Here is a 22,702-nt window from a genome sequence, read left to right as displayed (position 1 = left end):
AGACCTCATACTCATCCTCTCCATGAGGAGTGGGAATGAACCCAGAGAAGGGACGCAGCTTTCTATATCCCACTCTCTCCTCAGCCGCAGCCACATGACATGTTTGGACAAAGGAGTTTATTGCATCAACAAGCTTAGTGTCAAGCACAGGTGTAGAGGAAGCCACACTTGGAATGTCAGATAGCGACTTTCTCTCAGCATGCAGAAGAGACATCAGTTTTGTCTGAAACTCGTCTTCCTTTCTATGTTTAGGTGCTTCAGCTGCGACAGATACAACCTGCGTGTACCAAGTATCCACTTCCGATCCTCCCAGCTCCGCCGGTATAGACATCTCAGAAACCTTGCTGACTGTCTCAATCAGAAGAAACTGCTGTTGTTTAGTCTTATCAAAGAGGCGATCAATCACTTTGAATTTCCTCATTCCCAGGGCAGCATCCAGCACTTCATAAACTACTCTGTCCTCACAATCTGCAGGTACGATGCTCAGAATGATAACTCTATCCAGCTCTACACCTTTCTCTCTACACCTATCAATAATATCAATAACCTCCATTTTGTTCACTTGTGCCATCAACAATGTGTGCTCAGAAAAACAGGTTATAACTGATAAGCATCAAAGCTCCATTCACAGAAATCTTAGAGAAACACAATATACAAAGCACACACACACACACAAAAAAAAAAAAAAAAAAAAAAAAAAAAAAAAAAATTTTATATATATATATATATATATATATATATATATATATATATATAAATTCTTTCTCAGAATCAGAACACAAACTGAATAATCTGACTTAGATCCCGGACGAGCCCCCACAAAATGTAGTCCTCCCGCTGGGTAGAATCTTATGGCTCACAAGTTAGACGTCTATCTAGGGGATTTTGAATTTACCCACTACCCCGGTAAAGGCACATTCTCTTCAGTCACAGTACAACTCTAACCCAGATTGTCAGATTTATGGTTTCTTCTTTTTCTGAAAATAATAAATGAATAAACCACTACTGCGTTTCCCTTTAGATAAAAAAACTATTAACAAATGAATTCTTTCCACAGGAAATCACACAAAATTATGGCAGATCAATAAACCTGTATTTATTCTTCTCCGGAACTCTTTTTTTTCCCTTGTTTGTTTCACTTTGAATTTCCAAATAATTCAATTTACAGAGTCACAACAATGAATCAACATATCTTCAAAAAGAATAAAATAAAATGTCAATGCAATAATCAAAATTTACCCAGCTGGGATTTTCAGTACACAGATGGCGCGCTAGTTGGAGCTCTTTGATGCAAAACCAGAGTACTCACGAATCAGGACAACAAGGATTCCAGTTGTAGAATAGGAACTTCAAATCCTTACTCCTCACCCAGATGATAACCAGCATCCATGATGACACATCCCACAACGACGCTTGAGTGGATCTCCATGAACTCCTCCCTCCTCGAACTGGTTAAATGCAGCCGCGAAAAAATCTCTCAGTGTTGAAGAAAAATAAACACACACTTAACGTGCACTCTCAACTAGATAGACCACTGCAAAGCAGATAAACTTCCCACAATAAACAAAAAAAAAAACACGGGTATTTTCTTCAGGATTTCACACGACTTACACAACTTATTATAACTTAAACTGCCACTCTGCACTCAAGAAATTAAACTCGGGAATATTCTTCTGGGTAATTTCACAATCTAAAGCTAATAAATCGAATCAACGTGAAGATATAAAAATGAAACATAGATCTCTCACGTGTGATCCTCATGCTAGATCTGAACAGCAGCTCATCCGCCAGCGAGAGAGAAGGCAAGGCCCACCAAAAAAAAAAACCCTGAGTTTTCTCTCTCAACCCCTGCACTTCGAACTTTCTTAGAGGTCAAAGTACACAATTCTCATCGTCAGACTGACGCTCTCAGAAAACACAATTATGATTTGTTTTTTCATTTACACACACATATTTATTAAAAAAACGTATTAACATGTCTCATATTAACATGAGAGAGAAAAATAAATAAATAAATAAAGTCCATCAACACTTTGTTTGCGTATGAATACCATTTCAAGCCCAAATACAAATAATTAAATTATCTTATTTATAAACAAAATAAGTGACAGGTATACATTTAGAAAACCCAAAACATTTTTCCTAGGTCTCTACAAATGCATTTACACATCAATTACAACTGTATATTTTGATACTAGGGACTGAGATAGGTGGGTTTATGCAGCATTGTGTCTTTACATTGACTTTTTTAAGGAGGCACAGAGCACCTTTAACTTGGCTGTGTAAAGATACCTAGTTTCTAATGTAGTTTTCTCAATTTTATGCTGCTGTGTTGCTGTGTTACAATTGCATCTACAGTCTGAAAAGACTGAAAGACTGACCGGAATTGCTATTCCATTTTCATGTGTTTGCATTCATAATTTCCTGCATCATGGGCAGCTTTAATGTTAAATGCGAAAGCCTGCTAAAAGAGATTGCGACCAGTGGTTCGTTGATGTTTAGACAGCATTGAGGAATGAGTCATCGCTCACATACTGATCCAAGTAGCTCTGTTCGCCACATACAAACACAGACACACATGGAGCCAACAAAACTCTTGTCTGATAGTGTATCTCAGATAAGCACTTGTATATTCACTGTTTAGTTGCGTTACTTTTTGATTCGTGCAGTTATGAGCGCTTGAAGGACAGGGCTAATGAGATCAGTTTTTTTACATGAGCAGAGGTTTGATTGACTCTAAATATCCCTTTTGTGAGATCCAGTAACTAGGGGTGGAACAGTTCAACTTTTTCATGGTTCGGTTTGTTTCATGGTTTTAGAGTCACAGTTTCGGTACAGTTCGGTATGTACTATGTTTATGGAAAAACTATAAAAATTATATTCTATCTAACTACAAGCAACAATAATAAATACAAAAGAGTAAATATACACATAAAATAAACAGTGATTTTATTGTAGGGAGGTCAAACATTAGTTCCATGCTTCGTCCTCTTGAGGGCGCTTTGGGAAAACTGTCAGTGTGACTGTTGTCTGAAGCATGAATGAAATAACGACAATGAACTTGACATTGGCAGGCGGAAGCCTATGACATAACTGCAGATATAAAAGGGCACTTGTAGAACACATCATCCTCTTTTTTGTCTTCAAGTCTTGTGTACGAAGCTCATATGCATTTGACTCATGAGAGAGTAGGATGCGCTCACTTTTGCATTCGCGGAACTACAAGAGCAGAGGTCTATACTCAAGTTTTTGCCAGTTTTTGCACGAGCGTGTTCACGTCTCGGGGGAGTTGAACAAGCTTAATGCAATGCATTCGCAATGGATTCTGTTCTTGCTTGATTCCTGAGGGAATAAAGTGTTTGATCAGAGTGTGTACGGCTCTCAGGAGAGAAAGCCATGCTGCGAGATGTGATTGCATTGAGAATGCCTGATTCTTTTGAGAATTTAGCCCCTCTCACCCGCATTATTCAGTCCGATTACAGGGATTGTAGGCGGGGCATGGAAAGAATCTGAGAGGAATCCTTTTCTTCCAAGAATTATTATTCTACATATTTTTCATATAGAATAGGAACTGTGTCTAATGTGGGTTTTCTACATTATTGATGAAGGAGGCTACTACCTTGATGTAAAAATATGGTCTTGTTTGAGCCTCCTTTGAGCCTCCTCATCTTCTAACCCCAGGTTGTGAGCCTCTCTGTGAGCTTCCCTTATTAACTGTCTTGGAGGGCTGAGATCACAGTTCCTGGTGCTCTCAACAGAGCTCTGTGGAGCCGTTTAGACAGAACTATTAGTATGAAGGCTCTATTGTGAACTTCACTACTGTGTCTAGTGTTTAGTAGTCAGGTTTCGTTTTAAAGAGACGTTATGTTGAGACCTCCACTCTTAAGAGCTTCTCTTAGAGGGTTGAGTGCTAGGCTTCCTCTAGTTTATGAGAGTCATCCTACTGAAGCCTTCATTCTTCAGAGCTTTGTCATGGGCAGTGATATGAGTTGTAGAGTTGTTTCTTTGAGCCTCGCTAACTGCCTTTGGTGTTGAGTGTAGCCAGGTTTCCTCCCAGTTTAGAGAGTCGTTATGCTGAGACCTCGACTTTTAAGAGCTCATCTACCAGGGTTGAGCATTATTAGGCTTCCTCAAATTTTAGAGACTTATCCTGCTGGAGCCTCCAGCTCTGCTTAGACAGTACTATTGGTATGTAGCCAGGTCTCCTCTCACTTTAGAGAGTTGTTATGCTGAGACTTCCACTCTTAAGAGCTTCCCTGCCAGGGTTGAGCATTGTAGGTTTCCTCTCATTTGAGAGGCATTCTGCAGAAGCCTCTGCTCCCCAGAGCAGATTATCATGCTCCTGGTTCTCCTCAGGGAAAAAGGGGATGATGTGTTCTACAAGTGCCCTTTTATATCCCAAGTCGCTCATTAGCTTACATCATAGGCTTCTGCCTGCCAATGTCAAGTTCATTGTCATTATTTCATTCATGCTTCAGACACCGGTCAAGCTGAAAGCGTTCCCAAAGCACCCTCTAGAGGACACATCGTCTCGTTCCCTATTCTCAGGGAACCATGGTTACATGCATAACCTTGAGACATTTTTAGGTACAGATATTGAATAAAGTAATCAAATGTAAAACAACATTGCATATTGGACTGTATAATTTAAAGATTGTTCTTTGTTAAATTTACAAAAGCTTTTAAATCAAGAGCAGTGAGTGATTTATTTTTTGTTCCTGTTCGCTTAATGTAAAGACTTTCACTTTAAGAGAATGTACTCATCCAGTGCACTGATACAGTAGGCCTACATTCAGCCGGTTATGCCCGCTGTAGGATACTTACCAAGACGGGCATTTTGACATACTTTTGTGTGAATTTTAACACGATACTTCAGATAGAGCTTCATATTTGCGCGTGTTCTGAAGTTCGGGTTTGCGCTTCGGATGAGCACATGTAAAAATCTTCTCAATGCGTGTGTGAGCTTTATACCTTTGGCACTTACTGTAATTGTTTAAACTGAAAAAGCTTAAATTTAGATTTACATTTAATAATTTAGCAGACGCTTTTATCCAAAGCAACTTACAAATGAGAACAATAGAAGCAATCAGACCAACAAGAGAACTTTTTTTTTTTTCAGGAATATGATAGAAAAGAAAAGAAAAGAAAAGAAAAGAAAAGAAAAGAAAAGAAAAGAAAAGAAAAGAAAAGAAAAGGTAAGTGCTAGTATTAGTTGGTTAAGTGCTAGCGAAAAATATGTTTTTTGGAAATGAGTAAAAACTCATTTTGGCTCAGAATTGAGATTGGGAGGTCATTCCATCAGCTGGGAACTAAATGAGTTTAGTTTAATCACAGATATGAACAGGTCTTACCTGTGCACATGCGCTATCAGCACTTGGGTGATGATGGAATAAATGACTGCTCATATTCCAGCATATGCATTCACATTGAACAAGAGTGCATGGTTTGTCTGCAGTTTTTTTTTTTTTTTAAATGTCATCGCTGTTATTGTAATGTCTGGGAAGCCAGAATGCACATACATTAACAAAAATATATTAGCTAAACCCTGTTTGTTTTACGTTTTATTCCTAGAAAACCATATTATAGATGCTTTGTCAGATTTAAATTGAACCGCGGTCCCAACACGTCCAAACCGTGTGTGGAGAACCGAATGATTAAATTTTCTGTTATCGAACCATCCCATGCCTACCAGTTACCAATACTCTTTCTGCTGGAGACTGTCTCTTCCTGTACTGATGACCCTTCTGGCATCTCCTGTTTCAAGACACTTTGTTTTGTGTCGCAGAGGTGCAAGATGCAGATTACAATAACTATTAGGAATGGAAATCAAGAACTTTTACTGTTATTTACTTGCCAGTCTATGGGACAGTCTCAAGTCTCCAGGTTTTCATCCAAAATATCTTAAAGGGGGGGTGAAATGCTTGTTTTCACTCAATATCCTGTTAATCTTGAGTACCTATAGAGTAGTACTGCATCCTTCATAACTCCAAAAAGTCTTTAGTTTTATTATATTCATAAGAGAAAGATAGTCTGTACCGATTTTTCCCGGAAAAACACGAGCGTCTGGAGGCGTGACGTGTGGGCGGAGCTAAAGAATCACGAGCGCGAGTAAGCTTTTGCGTTGAGAGCATTTGGAAGCTGTGACAGCTGTGAAGGCTGAAACTGAACGAGAGCAGCAGCAGCAACGACTCGCTCCGAGCGGGGCTCGAACCCGGGTCTCCGCATGGGAGGCGGACGCACTAACAAGGAGGCAGAGATATTTTAAGCAGTTTTACTCACCGCATGCGGTTCCAACACACGATCGTGACCCTTTTTCGTTGGGACTGCATTATCCTTAAGAAATAAACAATGTGCAAATCCGCCGTCAAACTGGGCCTTGTTTGTAAACCAAGCATCTTTGAAATGCAGGGAACAAACAAAAACACTTGCACAACTCCGTTGATGCTCTGTAAAAATAAACTCCATCCACTGGTCCCTTACTCAAATACTCAACTTCTCTTTTGGTAATCTGTGCAGGGTTGTCTTGCCCTGGCAACCAAAAACACACTCCTTTTGGTGACATTTCGCGACGCTCTCGCTCTGATCAGTGAGTCTGTGCTCAGCCTCTCAGTGCTGTGCTCTACGGGAGCGCGCGCTCTTCCGGCAGACGTGCTCTAGGACCCATATAAGGAAATTCCGCTCCATCTAACGTCACACAGAGCCATACTCTAAAAAAACTTTCCGAAACTTGTGACAAACCAGAAGGAGTATTTTTGGAACAAAAATACTCCTTCAAACGTACAACTTAATTTTTTAAACTTTGTCCTTGTTTAGCATGGGAATCCAACTTTTTAACAGTGTAAAAAACTCAGTATGCATGAAATAGCATTTCACCCCCCCTTTAAATTGTTTTCCGAAGACCAGAGGCAGACAGAGTGCACAGCTTCATTATTGAAAAGTACAGATACTTCTAGCTATATTTTACTCAAATACAAGTAAAAGTACTACAGTCAGATTTTCATCTTTTTACCATGTCGCTTAATTTTACATTTCTCACTTGCCCACAAGGCAATAGCACAATGGAAACGCTCTGACAAACCACATACTCAAGAACATCAAAGCAAATGCTCAACTAACATTAAATTACACTTTCAATTTTTATCATACAGATAAGAGCAAATACACCAATCAAATCTGTAAAGGGTCTACTTTTATTTGTATACACACATAATAACAACAAAACTTTGCGTATTTAAAAAATAAAGAAAACAAACAAGGTGCGCTGTCTGCAGCCTTGGTCTGCGGTGTGATCTTCATTTAGAAACATCATTAAAATGAACTGTAACTCAGCAAATACTCAACGAAGAGACAACTAAGCAAGTACTACAGAAAACAAATATTCTGTGGTAAAGTAAGCCATATGAAAACAACGTGATGTCAAGTCAAGTCAAGTCACCTTAATTTATATAGCGCTTTAAACAAAATACATTGCGTCAAAGCAACTGAACAACATTCATTAGGAAAACAGTGTGACCCTTCTGGCATCTCCTGTTTCAAGACACTTTGTTTTGTGTCGCAGAGGTGCAAGATGCAGATTACATTAACTATTAGGAATGGAAATCAAGAACTTTTACTGTTATTTACTTGCCAGTCTATGGGACAGTCTCAAGTCTCCAGGTTTTCATCCAAAATATCTTAAAGGGGGGGTGAAATGCTTGTTTTCACTCAATATCCTGTTAATCTTGAGTACCTATAGAGTAGTACTGCATCCTTCATAACTCCAAAAAGTCTTTAGTTTTATTATATTCATAAGAGAAAGATAGTCTGTACCGATTTTTCCCGGAAAAACACGAGCGTCTGGAGGCGTGACGTGTGTGCGGAGCTAAAGAATCACGAGCGCGAGTAAGCTTTTGCATTGAGAGCGTTTGGAAGCTGTGACAGCTGTGAAGGCTGAAACTGAACGAGAGCAGCAGCAGCAACGACTCGCTCCGAGCGGGGCTCGAACCCGGGTCTCCGCATGGGAGGCGGACGCACTAACAAGGAGGCAGAGATATTTTAAGCAGTTTTACTCACCGCATGCGGTTCCAACACACGATCGTGACCCTTTTTCGTTGGGACTGCATCATCCTTAAGAAATAAACAATGTGCAAATCCGGCGTCAAACTGGGCCTTGTTTGTAAACCAAGCATCTTTGAAATGCAGGGAACAAACAAAAACACTTGCACAACTCCGTTGATGCTCTGTAAAAATAAACTCCATCCACTGGTCCCTTAATGCTGTTTCTCTTTTGGTAATCTGTGCAGGGTTGTCTTGCCCTGGCAACCAAAAACACACTCCTTTTGGTGACATTTCGCGACGCTCTCGCTCTGATCAGTGAGTCTGTGCTCAGCCTCTCAGTGCTGTGCTCTACGGGAGCGCGCGCTCTTCCGGCAGACGTGCTCTAGGACCCATATAAGGAAATTCCGCTCCATCTAACGTCACACAGAGCCATACTCTAAAAAAACTTTTCCGAAACTTGTGACAAACCAGAAGGAGTATTTTTGGAACAAAAATACTCCTTCAAACGTACAACTTAATTTTTTTAACTTTGTCCTTGTTTAGCATGGGAATCCAACTTTTTAACAGTGTAAAAAACTCAGTATGCATGAAATAGCATTTCACCCCCCCTTTAAATTGTTTTCCGAAGACCAGAGGCAGACAGAGTGCACAGCTTCATTATTGAAAAGTACAGATACTTCTAGCTATATTTTACTCAAATACAAGTAAAAGTACTACAGTCAGATTTTCATCTTTTTACCATGTCGCTTAATTTTACATTTCTCACTTGCCCACAAGGCAATAGCACAATGGAAACGCTCTGACAAACCACATACTCAAGAACATCAAAGCAAATGCTCAACTAACATTAAATTACACTTTCAATTTTTATCATACAGATAAGAGCAAATACACCAATCAAATCTGTAAAGGGTCTACTTTTATTTGTATACACACATAATAACAACAAAACTTTGCGTATTTAAAAAATAAAGAAAACAAACAAGGTGCGCTGTCTGCAGCCTTGGTCTGCGGTGTGATCTTCATTTAGAAACATCATTAAAATGAACTGTAACTCAGCAAATACTCAACGAAGAGACAACTAAGCAAGTACTACAGAAAACAAATATTCTGTGGTAAAGTAAGCCATATGAAAACAACGTGATGTCAAGTCAAGTCAAGTCACCTTAATTTATATAGCGCTTTAAACAAAATACATTGCGTCAAAGCAACTGAACAACATTCATTAGGAAAACAGTGTGTCAATAATGCAAAATGATAGTAAAAGGCAGTTCATCATTGAATTAAGTGATGTCATCTCTGTTCAGTTTAAATAGTCTCTGTGCATTTATTTTTGCAATCAAGTCAACGATATCGCTGTAGATGAAATGACCTCAACTAAGCAAGCCAGAGGCGACAGCGGCAAGGAACCGAAACTCCATCGGTGACAGAATGGAGAAAAAAACCTTGGGAGAAACCAGGCTCAGTTGGGGGCCAGTTCTCCTCTGACCAGATGAAACCAGTAGTTCAATTCCAGGCTGCAGCAAAGTCAGATTGTGCAGAAGAATCATCTGTTTCCTGTGGTCTTGTCCTGGTGGTTCTCTGAGACAAGGTCTTTACAGGGGATCTGTATTTGGGGCTCTAGTTGTCCTGGTCTCCGCTGTCTGTCAGGGATGTAGAGGTCCTTTCTAGGTGCTGATCCACCATCTGGTCTGGATACGTACTGGATCCGGGTGACTACAGTGACCCTCTGATCTGGATACAGACTGGATCTGGTGGCTATGGTGACCTCGGAATAATAGAGAAACAGACTAATATTAGCATAGACGCCATTCTTCTAATGATGTAGCAAGCACATCGGGTGTTATAGGAAGTGTTCCCGTTTCCGGTTTAACTAACTAATGCAGCCTAAAAATCCTTTAACGGATTTGGATATTAAAAGCATATTAGTATGTTATGTGTAAGCCTGGTTAAAGAGATGGGTCTTAAATCTAGATTTAAACTGCAAGAGTGTGTCTGCCTCCCGAACAATGTTATGTAGGTTATTCCAGAGTTTAGGCACCAAATAAGAAAAGTATCTGCTGCCCGCAGTTGATTTTAATATTCTAGGTATAATCAAATTGCCTGAGTTTGGAGAACGTAGTGGATGTAGAGGATTATAATGTAAAAGGAGCTCATTCAAATACTGAGGTTCTAAACCATTTAGGGTTTTATAAGTAATAAGCTATATTTTAAAATCTATACAATGTTTGATAGGGAGCCAGTGCAGTGTTGACAGGACCGGGCTAATATGGTCATACCTCCTGGTTCTAGTAAGAACTCTTGCTGCTGCATGTTGGACTAGCTGTAGTTTGTTTACTAAGCGTGCAGAACAACCACCCAATAAAGCATTACAATAATCTAACCTTGAGGTCATAAATGCATGGATTAACATTTCTACATTTGACATTGAGAGCATAGACCTTAATTTAGATATATTTTTGAGATGGAAAAATGCAGTTATACAAATGCTAGAAACGTGGCTTTCTAAGGAAAGATTGCGATCAAATAGCACACAAATAGCAGAGTTTTTAGGTCCTATAGTTAACACCTCTGTTTTTTCAGAATTTAGCAGTAAGAAATTACTCGTCATCCAGTTTTTTAAATCGACTATGCATTCCATGAATTTTTCAAATTGGTGTGTTTCACCGGGCCGCAAAGAAATATATAGCTGAGTATCATCAGCATAACAGTGAAAGCACCATGTTTCCTGATGATATCTCCCAAGGGTAACATATAAAGCGTGAAGAGTAGCGGCCCTAGTACTGAGCCTTGAGGTACTCCATACTGCACTTGTGATCAATATGATACATCTTCATTCACTGCTACGAACTGATGGCGGTCATATAAGTACGATTTAAACCATGCTAATGCACTTCCATTAATGCCAACAAAGTGTTCAAGTCTATGCAAAAGAATGTTGTGGTCAGTTGTGTCAAACGCAGCACTAAGATCCAATAAAACTAAAAGAGAGATACAACCACGGTCAGATGATAAGAGCAGGTCATTTGTAACTCTAAGGAGAGCAGTCTCAGTACTTATGATACGGTATAAATCCTGACTGGATACCACCTTTTTGATGTCCTTCTTTCACATCCCCCTTCATTACATCTAATGCGACCACGCCCACACGGTGAATGCGGTGTGGCGAGTGTGGTGGGGCTGAGAGCCGTGGGAACGGAGCGAGGCCGCTGGAGTGATAGGAAATAAGCGACACCTGCTCGACCCATCGGTCTCGAGTCCCACGGAGGAGATGGAAGGATATAAAACAGGAGCGACGACAGTGAAGGACGAGAGAGGACCAGGCCTGGGCTTTATTTTATGTTTTGATTTTGTTTGTGCGCAGCAGTCATCCGTGAGGGGATTCCGTGCTGTTTTGTATTTATTTTGTAATTAAAGTCATTTTGATTTTCTGCCGGTTTCCGTCTCCTACTTCCCGATGATTGTGAAGTTTGGAATGCGTTAAATGCGGTATTTATATTTTAATGTTCCAAGTGAAGTTTGCGGCTTGTAAACTCCCACACAGAAAACAAAGCAGCGAGACTGTTCGACGTTTTAAAATTGTATTTTACTGTTTGCTTCAAGCTGAGAGGAATAAGACATAATTCACCCCAAGATGATGCGCTGAGGATTACCTCAGGATTTGAGATTTGGATTTCCTCAGAAAAAAAAGAATGAAGCACTTTATCCAGAGATCATAAAACATGAGTAAGTCTCTTTTTTTATGTATATAATTGTATTAGGTTTCACATAAGTTGTACACATTTTACTAGTTAGACTTTTTCTAAACTATAATTCCTGACTAAATGTATAATCAAGTGAAACATGAAGTTTCATTCACATCATCTAAATGTTCTACTGTACTACTAGTATAAGGGACCATCACAATAATGTTATTAATGTAGTTTATCATTTATTTTAAGAGCTCATAAACAATATACAATTTGGAAATGCTAGTTATATTATGTTTATTTATATATTTCAACATGACACAATACCAGTCAATATCAGTTTGCTAAAGCACTTATATTTTTCAATATTTTTGCTATTTAAAATAACTGCTTTCTATTTTAATATTTTTTACAATTTAATTTTTTCCTGTGATCAAAGCTTCTCCAGTCTTACTCCAAGTGTAACAATATACACTATACAATTCAAAAGCTTGGAGTCAGTATATATATATATATATATATATATATATATATATATATATATATATATATATATATATATATATATATATATATATATATATAAAATAAAACTTTTATTTAGCACACATGTGATGATAAATAAAAATGATTAATATGATAAATGTTACAAACAATGCTGTTCTAGCAATTTATCAAAAAAAATGGATAAAATACTCTCAGCTCTTTTCAATGTTATATAATAATAATAATAATTATAATAATAATTATAATAACAATATTTTTTTATTTTGTAGAAAATCAGAATATTAAAAGGATTTCTAAAGGATCGTGTGACTGGAGTAATGATGCTAAAAATTCAGCTTTGAAAGTCATCTTTTGTTCCTAACAAATGGTTTAACTGCAGTTACTGTGGGATACTTAAATATATGTGGGATAATTAAATACATTCTAAATAAACTACAAACATAAATATATATTCATTTATTTTGTCCTAACATTTTTTCTTGTAACTCTTCCCTCTCAGTCACACACCTGACTGAAAGGTTCATTATGCAGCTCATTATGCAGGCCTTTGTCTTCTCAGGTATAAATCACAATAATATTAATGATAGTTGACGCCTACTAACATATGCCCTTCCAAAACAAAAAGTGTCTTAGAAAATTTAAATCAATCTATTGTTTTGTGTGAGTGAGTAAACAGGATGATTTTCATATCATTTTGAAGCAAAAATTTTAAGATACAAGCTCCAGGTTTGACGATCTTGTGAACAAATGTTCTGTATTATGACCTTATTTCAGTGACTTCAAAATTTTAGTTCCCTTTCAGTCGGTCGCTCTCGACGCCACGTCGGATGACCGACGAATATGGGATATCGCTTCGATAGACCAATCTACTTCGAGTGTAAACTAAACGAGCCAATGCACATTGGCATGCAATTATTGCATCCAGCTGACGCTGATCACTGCGTGAGTATAAGAGGGCAGCAGGTGCAATGCATACCAGCTTTTCGCTTCGGAGCCGAGCGTTAGTATCGCTCTGCTCAACTGTGTCTGCTGTGAACTACGAGTTCAGCACGCTCTCGGAAGCTTCGTGTGTTGGTGAGACGGCGCTTCAGCGGCGGTCGTTCCTGTGTCGAGTGGATTGCACACTTCAGGTTGCACTACCCCTGTCGTGTTGCAAGCAGCCAATTCCCCTGTGCTCCTCAGCACTAAAAGAGCATTTCCTAAAAGAGCAAATTTCTCTAAAAGAGCTTCACGGGTGCGTTTTACTGCCAGAAACCAGCCGGTGGGCTCCTCCTCCCTCACCACCCTCGAGGGCGGTGCAGCGAAGGGCTACTCAGGAATCCCGTCAGTGGAGCGGGCGGTAGCGATGCAATTGTGTCCTAAGTCCGCCGCCTCCTGGCGTGGAGACCCGGTGCTCCCTTCCCGGGCCTGTAGGCACTCGTCTGGTCTGACCGGCAGTGCCTATGTGGCTTGCGGGGAAGCTGCTTCCGCCTTACACGCTATGGCGTTACTGCAGGTGCACAAGGCTAAGGCACTGAAAGACCTGCACGAGGGTGGTCACGATCCAGCGCTTCTGGAAGAGCTCCGAACCGCCACTGATCTTGCGCTTCGAGCGACGAAGGTCACTGCGCGTTCGCTGGGTCGTGCGATGTCCACATTAGTGGTCCAGGAGCGCCATCTGTGGCTGGGTCTGGCAGACATGAGGGACACCGACAAGGTCCGGTTTCTCAATGCCCCTGTGTCCCAGACCGGCCTCTTCGGCGACGCAGTCGAGATCTTGGCCCAGCAAGTCTCGACTGCCCAGAAGCAGACTGAGGCGATCCGACACATCCTGCCCCGGCGGGCAGCTGCTGCTATTTCCACCCACCCGCCGGCAGCAGTGCCCCAGCCTACTCGTCGCCGAGGGCAGCCCCCTGCATCCGCCCCTGTTCACGCATCGCATCTGCAGCAGCCTCCAAGTGGTGCCGTTGAGCTGGGCGCAGGCAGGCTGCCCCTCCCGTCCTGGCCCCCGTCAAACTTGGCGGTGAGCAGAAGAGGGGTGACCCAGAGAGAGGTAGCTGCTTTCTGGGGGATGGTGAAGGCACCTCTCCCTCCCCTGGAGGAGGGCCAGGCGGAGAATCTGGAAATCTCGACAGGAGAGTAGTTTCCTCCCTCTCTGGGTCCCAGGAGGGCACGGAGAGTTGCGGACGGCCAAGCACCGGACCTCACTCATCCTCCTCCTTCGCCAGATGGCAGCAGGGGGCGGTTCGAGAGTGTCAACCAAGGCCCTACTCACGCACCCTCTGCCAACCTGTGGAACCAGGTGAGCCCTGCACCCCACACTCGCACCACACTCCAGCCTGCTCACAAGCCGCCCGAGTTGGGTCCCTGTGTTCCACCGAGCTGCCCCACTGCGGGTATGGCTGTGGTTCCGCTGGTCCCGCTTGTACAGTTCTTAGGCGCCTGGTCAGCGCTACCCAGCCCGTCTCGCTGGCTTCTGCGAACCATCAGCCTCGGCTATGCGATTCAGATCGCCCGGCTTCCCCCCAAGCTCTGCGGTGTCCGCTACACTACAGTGAAAGCGTCCGCTGCCCCTGTCTTGCGGAAGGAGATCGCAGTCCTACTGGCGAAGGCCGCGATAGAGCCGGTCCCTCCAGCCGATATGAGGATGGGGCTCTACAGCCCGTACCTCATTGTACCCAAGAAAAGCGGTGGGTTACGACCGATCTTGGATCTGCGAGTTTTGAATCAGGCCCTCCATCGGCTACAGTTCAAAATGTTGACACAGAAACGCATTTTCAGGTGCGTCCGTCCCCAAGATTGGTTTGCAGCGATCGACCTGAAGGACGTGTACTTTCATGTGTCCATACTTCCGCGCCACAGACCTTTTCTGTGGTTTGCGTTCGAAGGACTAGCATATCAGTACAAGGTCCTGCCCTTCCGGCTGTCCCAGTCTCCCTGTGTCTTCACGGAAGTCACGGAGGCAGCTCTCGTTCCTCTCAGAGAGCAGAGTGTTCGCATTCTCAACTACTCAGACGATTGGCTGATACTAGCACAGTCTCGAGATCAGTTGTGCGAGCACAGGGATGTGGTGCTCTGGCACCTGAGCCTGTTGGGCCTTCAGGTCAGCTGGGAAAAGAGCAAACTCTCACCATTGCAGAGGATCTCTTTTCTCGGTATGGAGTTGGATTCGGTCGAACAGACAGCACGCCTCACAGAGGAACGTGCGTGGTCGGTGCTAGCCTGCTTGAATACATTCAAGAGCAGGACAGCGGTCCCACTGAAACTCTTTCAGAGGCTCCTGGGGCATATGGTGGCCACAGCGGCACTTACACCGCTCGGCCTATTACATATGAGACCGCTCCGGCACTGGCTTTATGGCCGAGTCCTGAGGTGGGCGTGGAAGCGCGGCACTCACCGGGTCCAGCACATCTCCAGGCATGCTGTGGTTCACACGCATGCCTCCACCACCGCCGGGGGGGCCACGTACAACGGGCATGCAGTCTCAGGGGTTTGGACGGGCCCGCAGCTGCAGTGGCACATCAATTGCCTAGAGTTGTTAGCAACGCACCTTGCCTTGAACCGTCTCAAAGGTTTCTTACGAGGCAAGCCGGTGCTGGTCCGATTGGACAACACTGCGACTGTTGCGTACATCAACCGCCAAGGTGGTCTGCGCTTTCGTCGCATCTCGCAACTCGCCCGCCACCTCCTCCTTTGGAGTCAGAAGGTTCTGAGGTCACTTCGTGCCATTCACATTCCAGGCCTGCTCAGTCGTACAGCCGACGAGCTGTCTTGAGCAATGCTCCCGGGAGAATGGCGACTCCATTCCCTGACGGTCCAGCTGGTTTGGGGGCGGTTCAGAGCCGCTCAGGTAGACCTGTTTGCTGCTCCAGAGACCTCTCACTGCCAGGTTTTCTACTCCCTGACTGAGGGAACTCTCGGCACGGACGCACTGGCACACAGCTGGCCGCGGGGCCTACGCAGGTATGCGTTTCCCCCAGTGAGCCTTCTCGCACAGACATTGTGCAAAGTCCGGGAGGACGAGGAGCAAGTCTTGCTAGTAGTGCCATATTGGCCTACTCGGACCTGGTTCCCCAAACTAGTGCTCCTCTTGACAGCCCCTCCTTGGCCAGTTCCTCTGAGGAGGGATTTACTGACTCAGAGATGGGGGCACCATTTGGCACCCGCGTCCAGACCTTTGGAAACTCCATGTTTGGTCCCTGGACGGGACGCGGAGGTTCTAGGTGACCTACCCCAAGAGGTAGTTAACACCATCACTTCGGCAAGAGCATCGTCTACGAGACACGCCTATGCCTTGAAGTGGAACCTGTTCGTTGAGTGGTGTTCTTCTCGTCGAGAAGACCCCCGAAGATGCCCGATTGCGGTCGTGCTATCCTTTCTGCAGCAAGGGTTGGAGCGAAGGCTGTCTCCCTCCACCCTCAAAGTCCAGGTTGCCGCTATTGCTGCGTACCATGACCCTGTGAATGGGAAGTCTTTGGGTAAGCATGACCTCATCATCAGGTTCCTTAGAGGGGCCAGGAGGTTAAATCCATCCCGGCCCCCCTGTATACCCTCTTGGGACCTGTCTCTAGTGCTTAAATCACTACAGCAGGCCCCATTCGAGCCTTTGCATTCAGTTGAGCTAAAGTTTCCTTCATTGAAAACTGTGCTCCTGCTTGCACTGGCCTCCATCAAGAGGGTAGGGGACCTGCATGCATTCTCGGTCGACGATTCGTGCCTAGAGTTCAGGCCGGCTGACTCCCAGGTAATCCTGAGGCCCCGGCCTGGCTACGTGCCCAAGGTTCCCACTACACCCTTCAAAGACCAAGTGGTGAACCTGCAAGCGCTGCCCCTGGAGGAGGCAGACCCAGCCCTGGCTTTGCTTTGTCCTGTTCGAGCATTAAGGTGCTACGTGGACCGGACGCAAAGCTTCAGGACCTCAGACCAGCTCTTTGTCTGTTACGGAGGCCGGCAGAAGGGGAATGCCGTCTCTAAGCAGAGGATGGCCCACTGGATTGTGGATGCCATAACCCTGGCTTATCAGGCTCAGGATGTGCCCTGCCCGTTCAGGTTGGAGGCTCTCTCAACTAGAAGTGTTGCATCCTCCTGGGCGCTGGCTCGTGGCGCCTCGCTGACAGATATTTGTAGAGCTGCGGGATGGGCGACCCCTAACATGTTTGCTAGGTTCTATAGCCTTCGTGTAGAGCCGGTATCCTCCTGTGTTCTCACCTCAAACGGGTAGTGGCACTGAGAGGCCCCGGTTAGTGTCGGCTTGCTAAATCTGCTCCAGAGTGTCCGTACTGTAGACCATGTTGAGATCCTCCATCACCCTAGGCAGCTGGACGCAGCGGAACGTCCGGCGCCAGGCCTTCATGATGAATCCATGAGAACCATGGAAGGCTGGGCTCCATATTGAGACCTAAGCGGTACTCATATGTGTATAGTCCACGGTATAGCCTTAGAGCCCGTGTTTCCCCGGCAGACTTCTGCCTTCCCAAGAGGGTTTTAATCACCTCAAATTTCTCCATATACTCCTAAACGAATGCTATATGTGTATTTGCCTCCGAGACCTCCTTCGGAAGGATGGGGCTTCCGCAGCGTCCCGGCTCCAAGCGGACTGGGTACGTTTTCCCAGTGTTATCCAATCTCACCCAGTGAGGTAGTGCTTTGACAATGGTGAGTGGAGCTACTTGTTCTGAGCCTCGGCCTACACCTAATAGGGGCACAGGCGGCTCGCTCAGGGCACTGGAAGGGGCAGCACCCATGGCGCTTTGATAGGGATCCCATATTCGTTGGTCATCCGACGTGGCGTCGAGAGTGACCGACTGAAAGGGAACGTCTCGGTTACGTATGGTAACCCTCGTTCCCTGAAGGAGGGAACGGAGACGACACGTCCCGTCGCCATCATTGCTGTACCGCCGCTGAGCTGCCGGGTTCCCGGCTCGGCTCCTCAGCGAAAAACTGGTATGCATTGCACCTGCTGCCCTCTTATACCCACGCAGTGATCAGCGGCAGCTGGATGCAATAATTGCATGCCAATGTGCATTGGCTCGTTTAGTTTACACTCGAAGTAGATTGGTCTATCGAAGCGATATCCCATATTCGTCGGTCATCCGACGTGGCGTCTCCGTTCCCTCCTTCAGGGAACTAGGGGTTACCATATGTAACCGAGACATTTTTCACTAACCACGCATTAACGTTGTTTTCTCAAAAACACATTCATGTACATACACATTGTTTACATATTATTATAGCCCAGTTTGTACTGAATACAGTGTTTTTAGACTTGTAGCAATGTATGTTTAGAAAACAGCTGAAAAAAGCACAAAAGTCAGGGCATGTCAAAACTTCTCCAAGCCCCCAAAAACCCCCTAGACCTCAGAGGGTTAATGTGTAATATCAGAAAAGAAAATTCAACTAACAATTGTGTGTACATGTGAGTTTCTCTGTTTTTTCAGCCATCAAATCAATAAACCTAAACCAGCAAAGGCAATATAGCAATGTTCTGACACACCTCTGAACTTGACCATGTTATACACGCAACATAGAAGAGAAAATAATAATGATTAAAGAAAATCAGCTGTGTTTAGGTCAGGGTAAAAAGAAGGAAAAATAAAATTCAGCTCATTTGAGTGACAGTATTAAGCCCCTTCCTCTCACATTGACATACATCAATGTCCTCTGAGTGGATACATTTGAAAACGCAGCCTTTGCGTTCTCGTGTGGACGGCGAAGCCGTATAGTTTCTGAAACGATGACATCATCAGCCCACGTCTCGCCCCTAATCAGACACCACTACATTATGTACCAGCAACAAAAACATGAACATACACTGAACGAATGTCTTTTTGTTAACTAGCATTAACACTAGGGCTGGGATAAACGACTATTTTTTAAACTATTAATCTAGCTATTATTTTTTCGATGCATCGATGCATCGATTAATCTAATGATTAATTTTTTCAGACTGATTCGATTTTGATTATCTCCCCATTAATTGACTACTAACAATTTATAGATAGATATAAATTGACTGTGAGTGCGCGAGCGTGCATGAAACTTTGGTGTGTCCCCCTTTTTCTATCGTGTTTAATGATTTTGATTAATATGCACAAGGGAGAGAGAGAGCAAGAAGCGCTCGAGTTGTTTGAAGACTGTGAGTGTGCGCGCGCAGCCGGATCTCTCCCTCATACGTGCCTTGTCAGGCGCAGCAGTCATTCTATTCTACATCACTCACCGATCAAATAAGGCTTTGACAGCCGCCAAAAAAAGATCAATGCAGAAAAACCCCTGGATTGGTTATATAACGTTGGACAGAATGTTGATCCGGCCATCGCGTATATTCAGCGCACATAAGGTAAACGTTTTGCAAAGTTTTTTAGAGAAATAAAAACAGGTTGACAAATCCATGCGCATATCATCGATGACCTCGACGCGTTGTCCCAGCCCTAATTAACACAGATTAATAAATGTATTTTTCCATGTTTGTTTGTGTACCACACGCAAGGTTTATGAGCATAGTCCATGTCATCTCAGTTTTAAGTGTATCTCTGTGGCAGAATTACATGAATACTACATTGTTTTGTGGTTTCATGTCGACATGGATATTTCTTGAGATGAGGAAAAAAAGATCAGATTGGGGTAAGCTCCATCTCCATGTAGACGGGGCCGAAGAAGTAACGGTTACTTACGGTTATGGAAAGAAATGTAGCGGAGTAAAGAGTAAAATTTTTGCCTCTCAAATGTACTTGAGTGAAGTCATGAGTACTCCCCAAAAATGATACTGTAAAAAAAGTACAGATCACTCAAAATTGTACTTAAGTACTGTACTTAAGTAAATGTACTCCGTTACTGTCTGGCTCTGTTGTTCCAAACTTTTATGAATTTGGAATGACATGCAGGAAAGTGCTTAATGACAAAATTTTCATTTTAGGGTGGATTATCCCTTTAAATTGTATGTGAATTAGTAGACATTATGCAGTGGTAAACTGGAGTACGCCACTTTGGTTTCACATATTGTCATCACATTGACTACGATTACACATACATCGATATTCGATATGATTCGGAATTTGGCAATGCTCTGATTAGTACTGATTTATGGGTATTGAATCCTGGACCCTGCAGCTACTTTAGCCATTCATTTCCCTCAAAATAATTGCACAATTTAGAATTTTCGACAACCTTTCAGAATCAAGCATCCAACAGCCCCATAGTATAACTAACAATGAGCAATATTTGCTACAGTATTTATTAATCTTTGTTAATATTATCAGATACAACTTTTTTTTATTCTAATAATGTATATTAAGTAAATAATATAATAGTATATGTAAGTAAATGATAAATTAACTTTGATTAATAAATGCATTATAATAATTTTCTATTGTTAGTTTATGTTAATGAATGTAAGTAACTAATGTTAACAAATGGTTTATGACATTTATTTTGATTCCTAGCATTGGAATATAGCCTGTGTTTACAGGAAATATCAAAATAGTTTAGAAATTTCTACAAATATAGCATTGTTTTTATTCTAGTAGTAACTAGTAGATGTGGCAATTTTAGAGTTTAGATTCTAATTTTAGAAATTACCAGTGACTTTTTTTTTTGAGACTTTTGGGTGTTTCCTTGTCTGTTGCCTGATATGACAGCTCAGGATAGTCACTAGTGAAGGACATGTGACTGGCTGCATTATTACATTATTATGTATGATGGTTTATGAGTTCTTGCGGCTCCAGAGTGAATGGTCACATGACATTTATGGCACAATTGATTGGCTAATAAAAACCTGTAGCCCAGAACTAACTACCCATGACCAAATCCCTCTTTTAGTTTTAGCTACGTTGTTGCTTAACTGCATATATTTTTTGCTATGTTGTGCTCTACTGGGTCTCACTCAGTCTCTTAATTTCACTCCATTTTTCTCTTCCATATGCATCCCTAATTTTCTATTTCCCCTACTGTTGCTTATGTGTTTATGTATGTCTCATCAGCTTATCTATAATCCTGCCACAAATTGCGTGAAGCAAGCATTTTACTGAGGTTAATTAAACTGAGGTTTAATGCAGTGACACCCAACATGCATGTGTGTGTGTGTCAGAGAAGAGAGCATGCCTGCACTGTCAGTCACATTGGCCACTTAAAGAGACATCTTTGCTTTTCTGCTGTCTCTCTCTGCAGTGCCGCCCTCTCTCCTAATCTCTCACTCACCTACTTTCTTTGTCTCTCTCTCTCATTGCGGTTCATCTTTCTGCAGATCTTGTGTTCTTTCAGCCTGCGTGTCTGTGTGTGTGTGTCTGTTTGTGTGTCTGTGTATGTGTGTGTGTGGCGGGATGGAGTCAGAGCAGGTTCTTGTTGTGCTATCAGTGAGTCAAAATATTGCAGTCTACGTTTGCCACTGAGACCAGCCTCCAGTTTGAGGCTTATCGAACTAAAACAGGAGGAAGGCATTGTAGAGAGGACTGGTATTCTTTAAGTCACATATAGGAAAGATTAGTTTGTGTGAGGTTTGTTTCAGACTCATCTCTGTCAATTATACTGTGTGTTTTTTTCTAGGCTAGTTTGGGGACTTTGTCTGTCATGCAAGACCTGAGGAGCGAATCGGAATGTCTCAATGAGGTCAAGGGTCATTTGGAAATTGCCTTACTGGAGAAACACTTCCTACGTGAGTACTGGAAAGATTTCTGTGCATGTGTTCTATGTATGATATATGGAGTATAAAGCTAAAATATAGCTGCAAGCAGCGATGGCGAGCTTAAGCCATCAGTGCAACTCCACCCCTGTGGCATCAGGTAAATTGTACCCAGCGGACACATCCATTCACTATAGCCCTCTGGCAGTCAGGTTTTAAGGGATATGGCAGTTAAAGGGTTAATCTGAATCATCTAGACTTTGAAATCACATTCACAGAACAATCTATATAACTTTAGTAACACATTACTATAATATTTCATTCATAAACATTAACTATGCTAACATGAACAATAATTATTTTAAGATAATTAACAATAATTAGGTTAAGACTTGACCATTGGACAAAAAAATGGTGACTGTGTCACGGGGGCAGAAGAAAAAAAATGGTGAAGAAATGACAAAAAGAATTGCAAAAGAATTAAGAATTAATGTGAAGATACATTTTTAGTCAATTCTGCAAGACAGACTTTTCAGGATAGGAGATGGAATAAAAATAAGCTCCTAAATCTAATGCCAGATTCTGGAAGATATATTCCTCAAAGCGTACAAGAGTCACTCAGAACCCATCTCTTCATAAAGCCTATATATAAAGTCTTAATATATAGTATTTGACAATACTTCATGCTATTCTAATTAAGTCATTTTTGGGATCTTTTAAGTCTCTCAGAACCTGACACCTTTTAATTCTGATAGTTTTACACCTAATTCTTCACTTTAATTCTTAATTATTTTCCAGTGAATGTGTTTCTGTTCTTCTCCACTTGTTTTTTTCTGACCCCTCTGACCCAGTAAGCATTTTGCTGTCTAGTGGTCAT

The 22,702-nt window shown here is 42.5% G+C and overlaps 1 protein-coding gene across 1 annotated transcript in view; it reads left to right on the top strand.

Annotated features, from left to right (window-relative positions):
- Window positions 1-22,052, top strand: part of LOC113098821 (GRAM domain-containing protein 4-like) — an 84,457-nt gene extending 62,405 nt beyond the window's left edge. The window contains exon 3 of the mRNA XM_026263913.1: window positions 21,750-22,052. Within this exon, the coding sequence (XP_026119698.1) occupies window positions 21,750-21,914 (165 nt within the window). The 3' untranslated portion in view covers window positions 21,915-22,052. The remainder of the gene's footprint in view (window positions 1-21,749) is intronic.
- The last annotated feature ends 650 nt before the right edge of the window (window positions 22,053-22,702 follow it).

Source organism: Carassius auratus, unplaced genomic scaffold (assembly GCF_003368295.1).
Source record: "Carassius auratus strain Wakin unplaced genomic scaffold, ASM336829v1 scaf_tig00216704, whole genome shotgun sequence".
NCBI classification, from domain to species: domain Eukaryota; kingdom Metazoa; phylum Chordata; class Actinopteri; order Cypriniformes; family Cyprinidae; genus Carassius; species Carassius auratus.
Note: the sequence above shows the minus strand (reverse complement) of the source record. Positions and strands in the feature narration are given on the sequence as shown.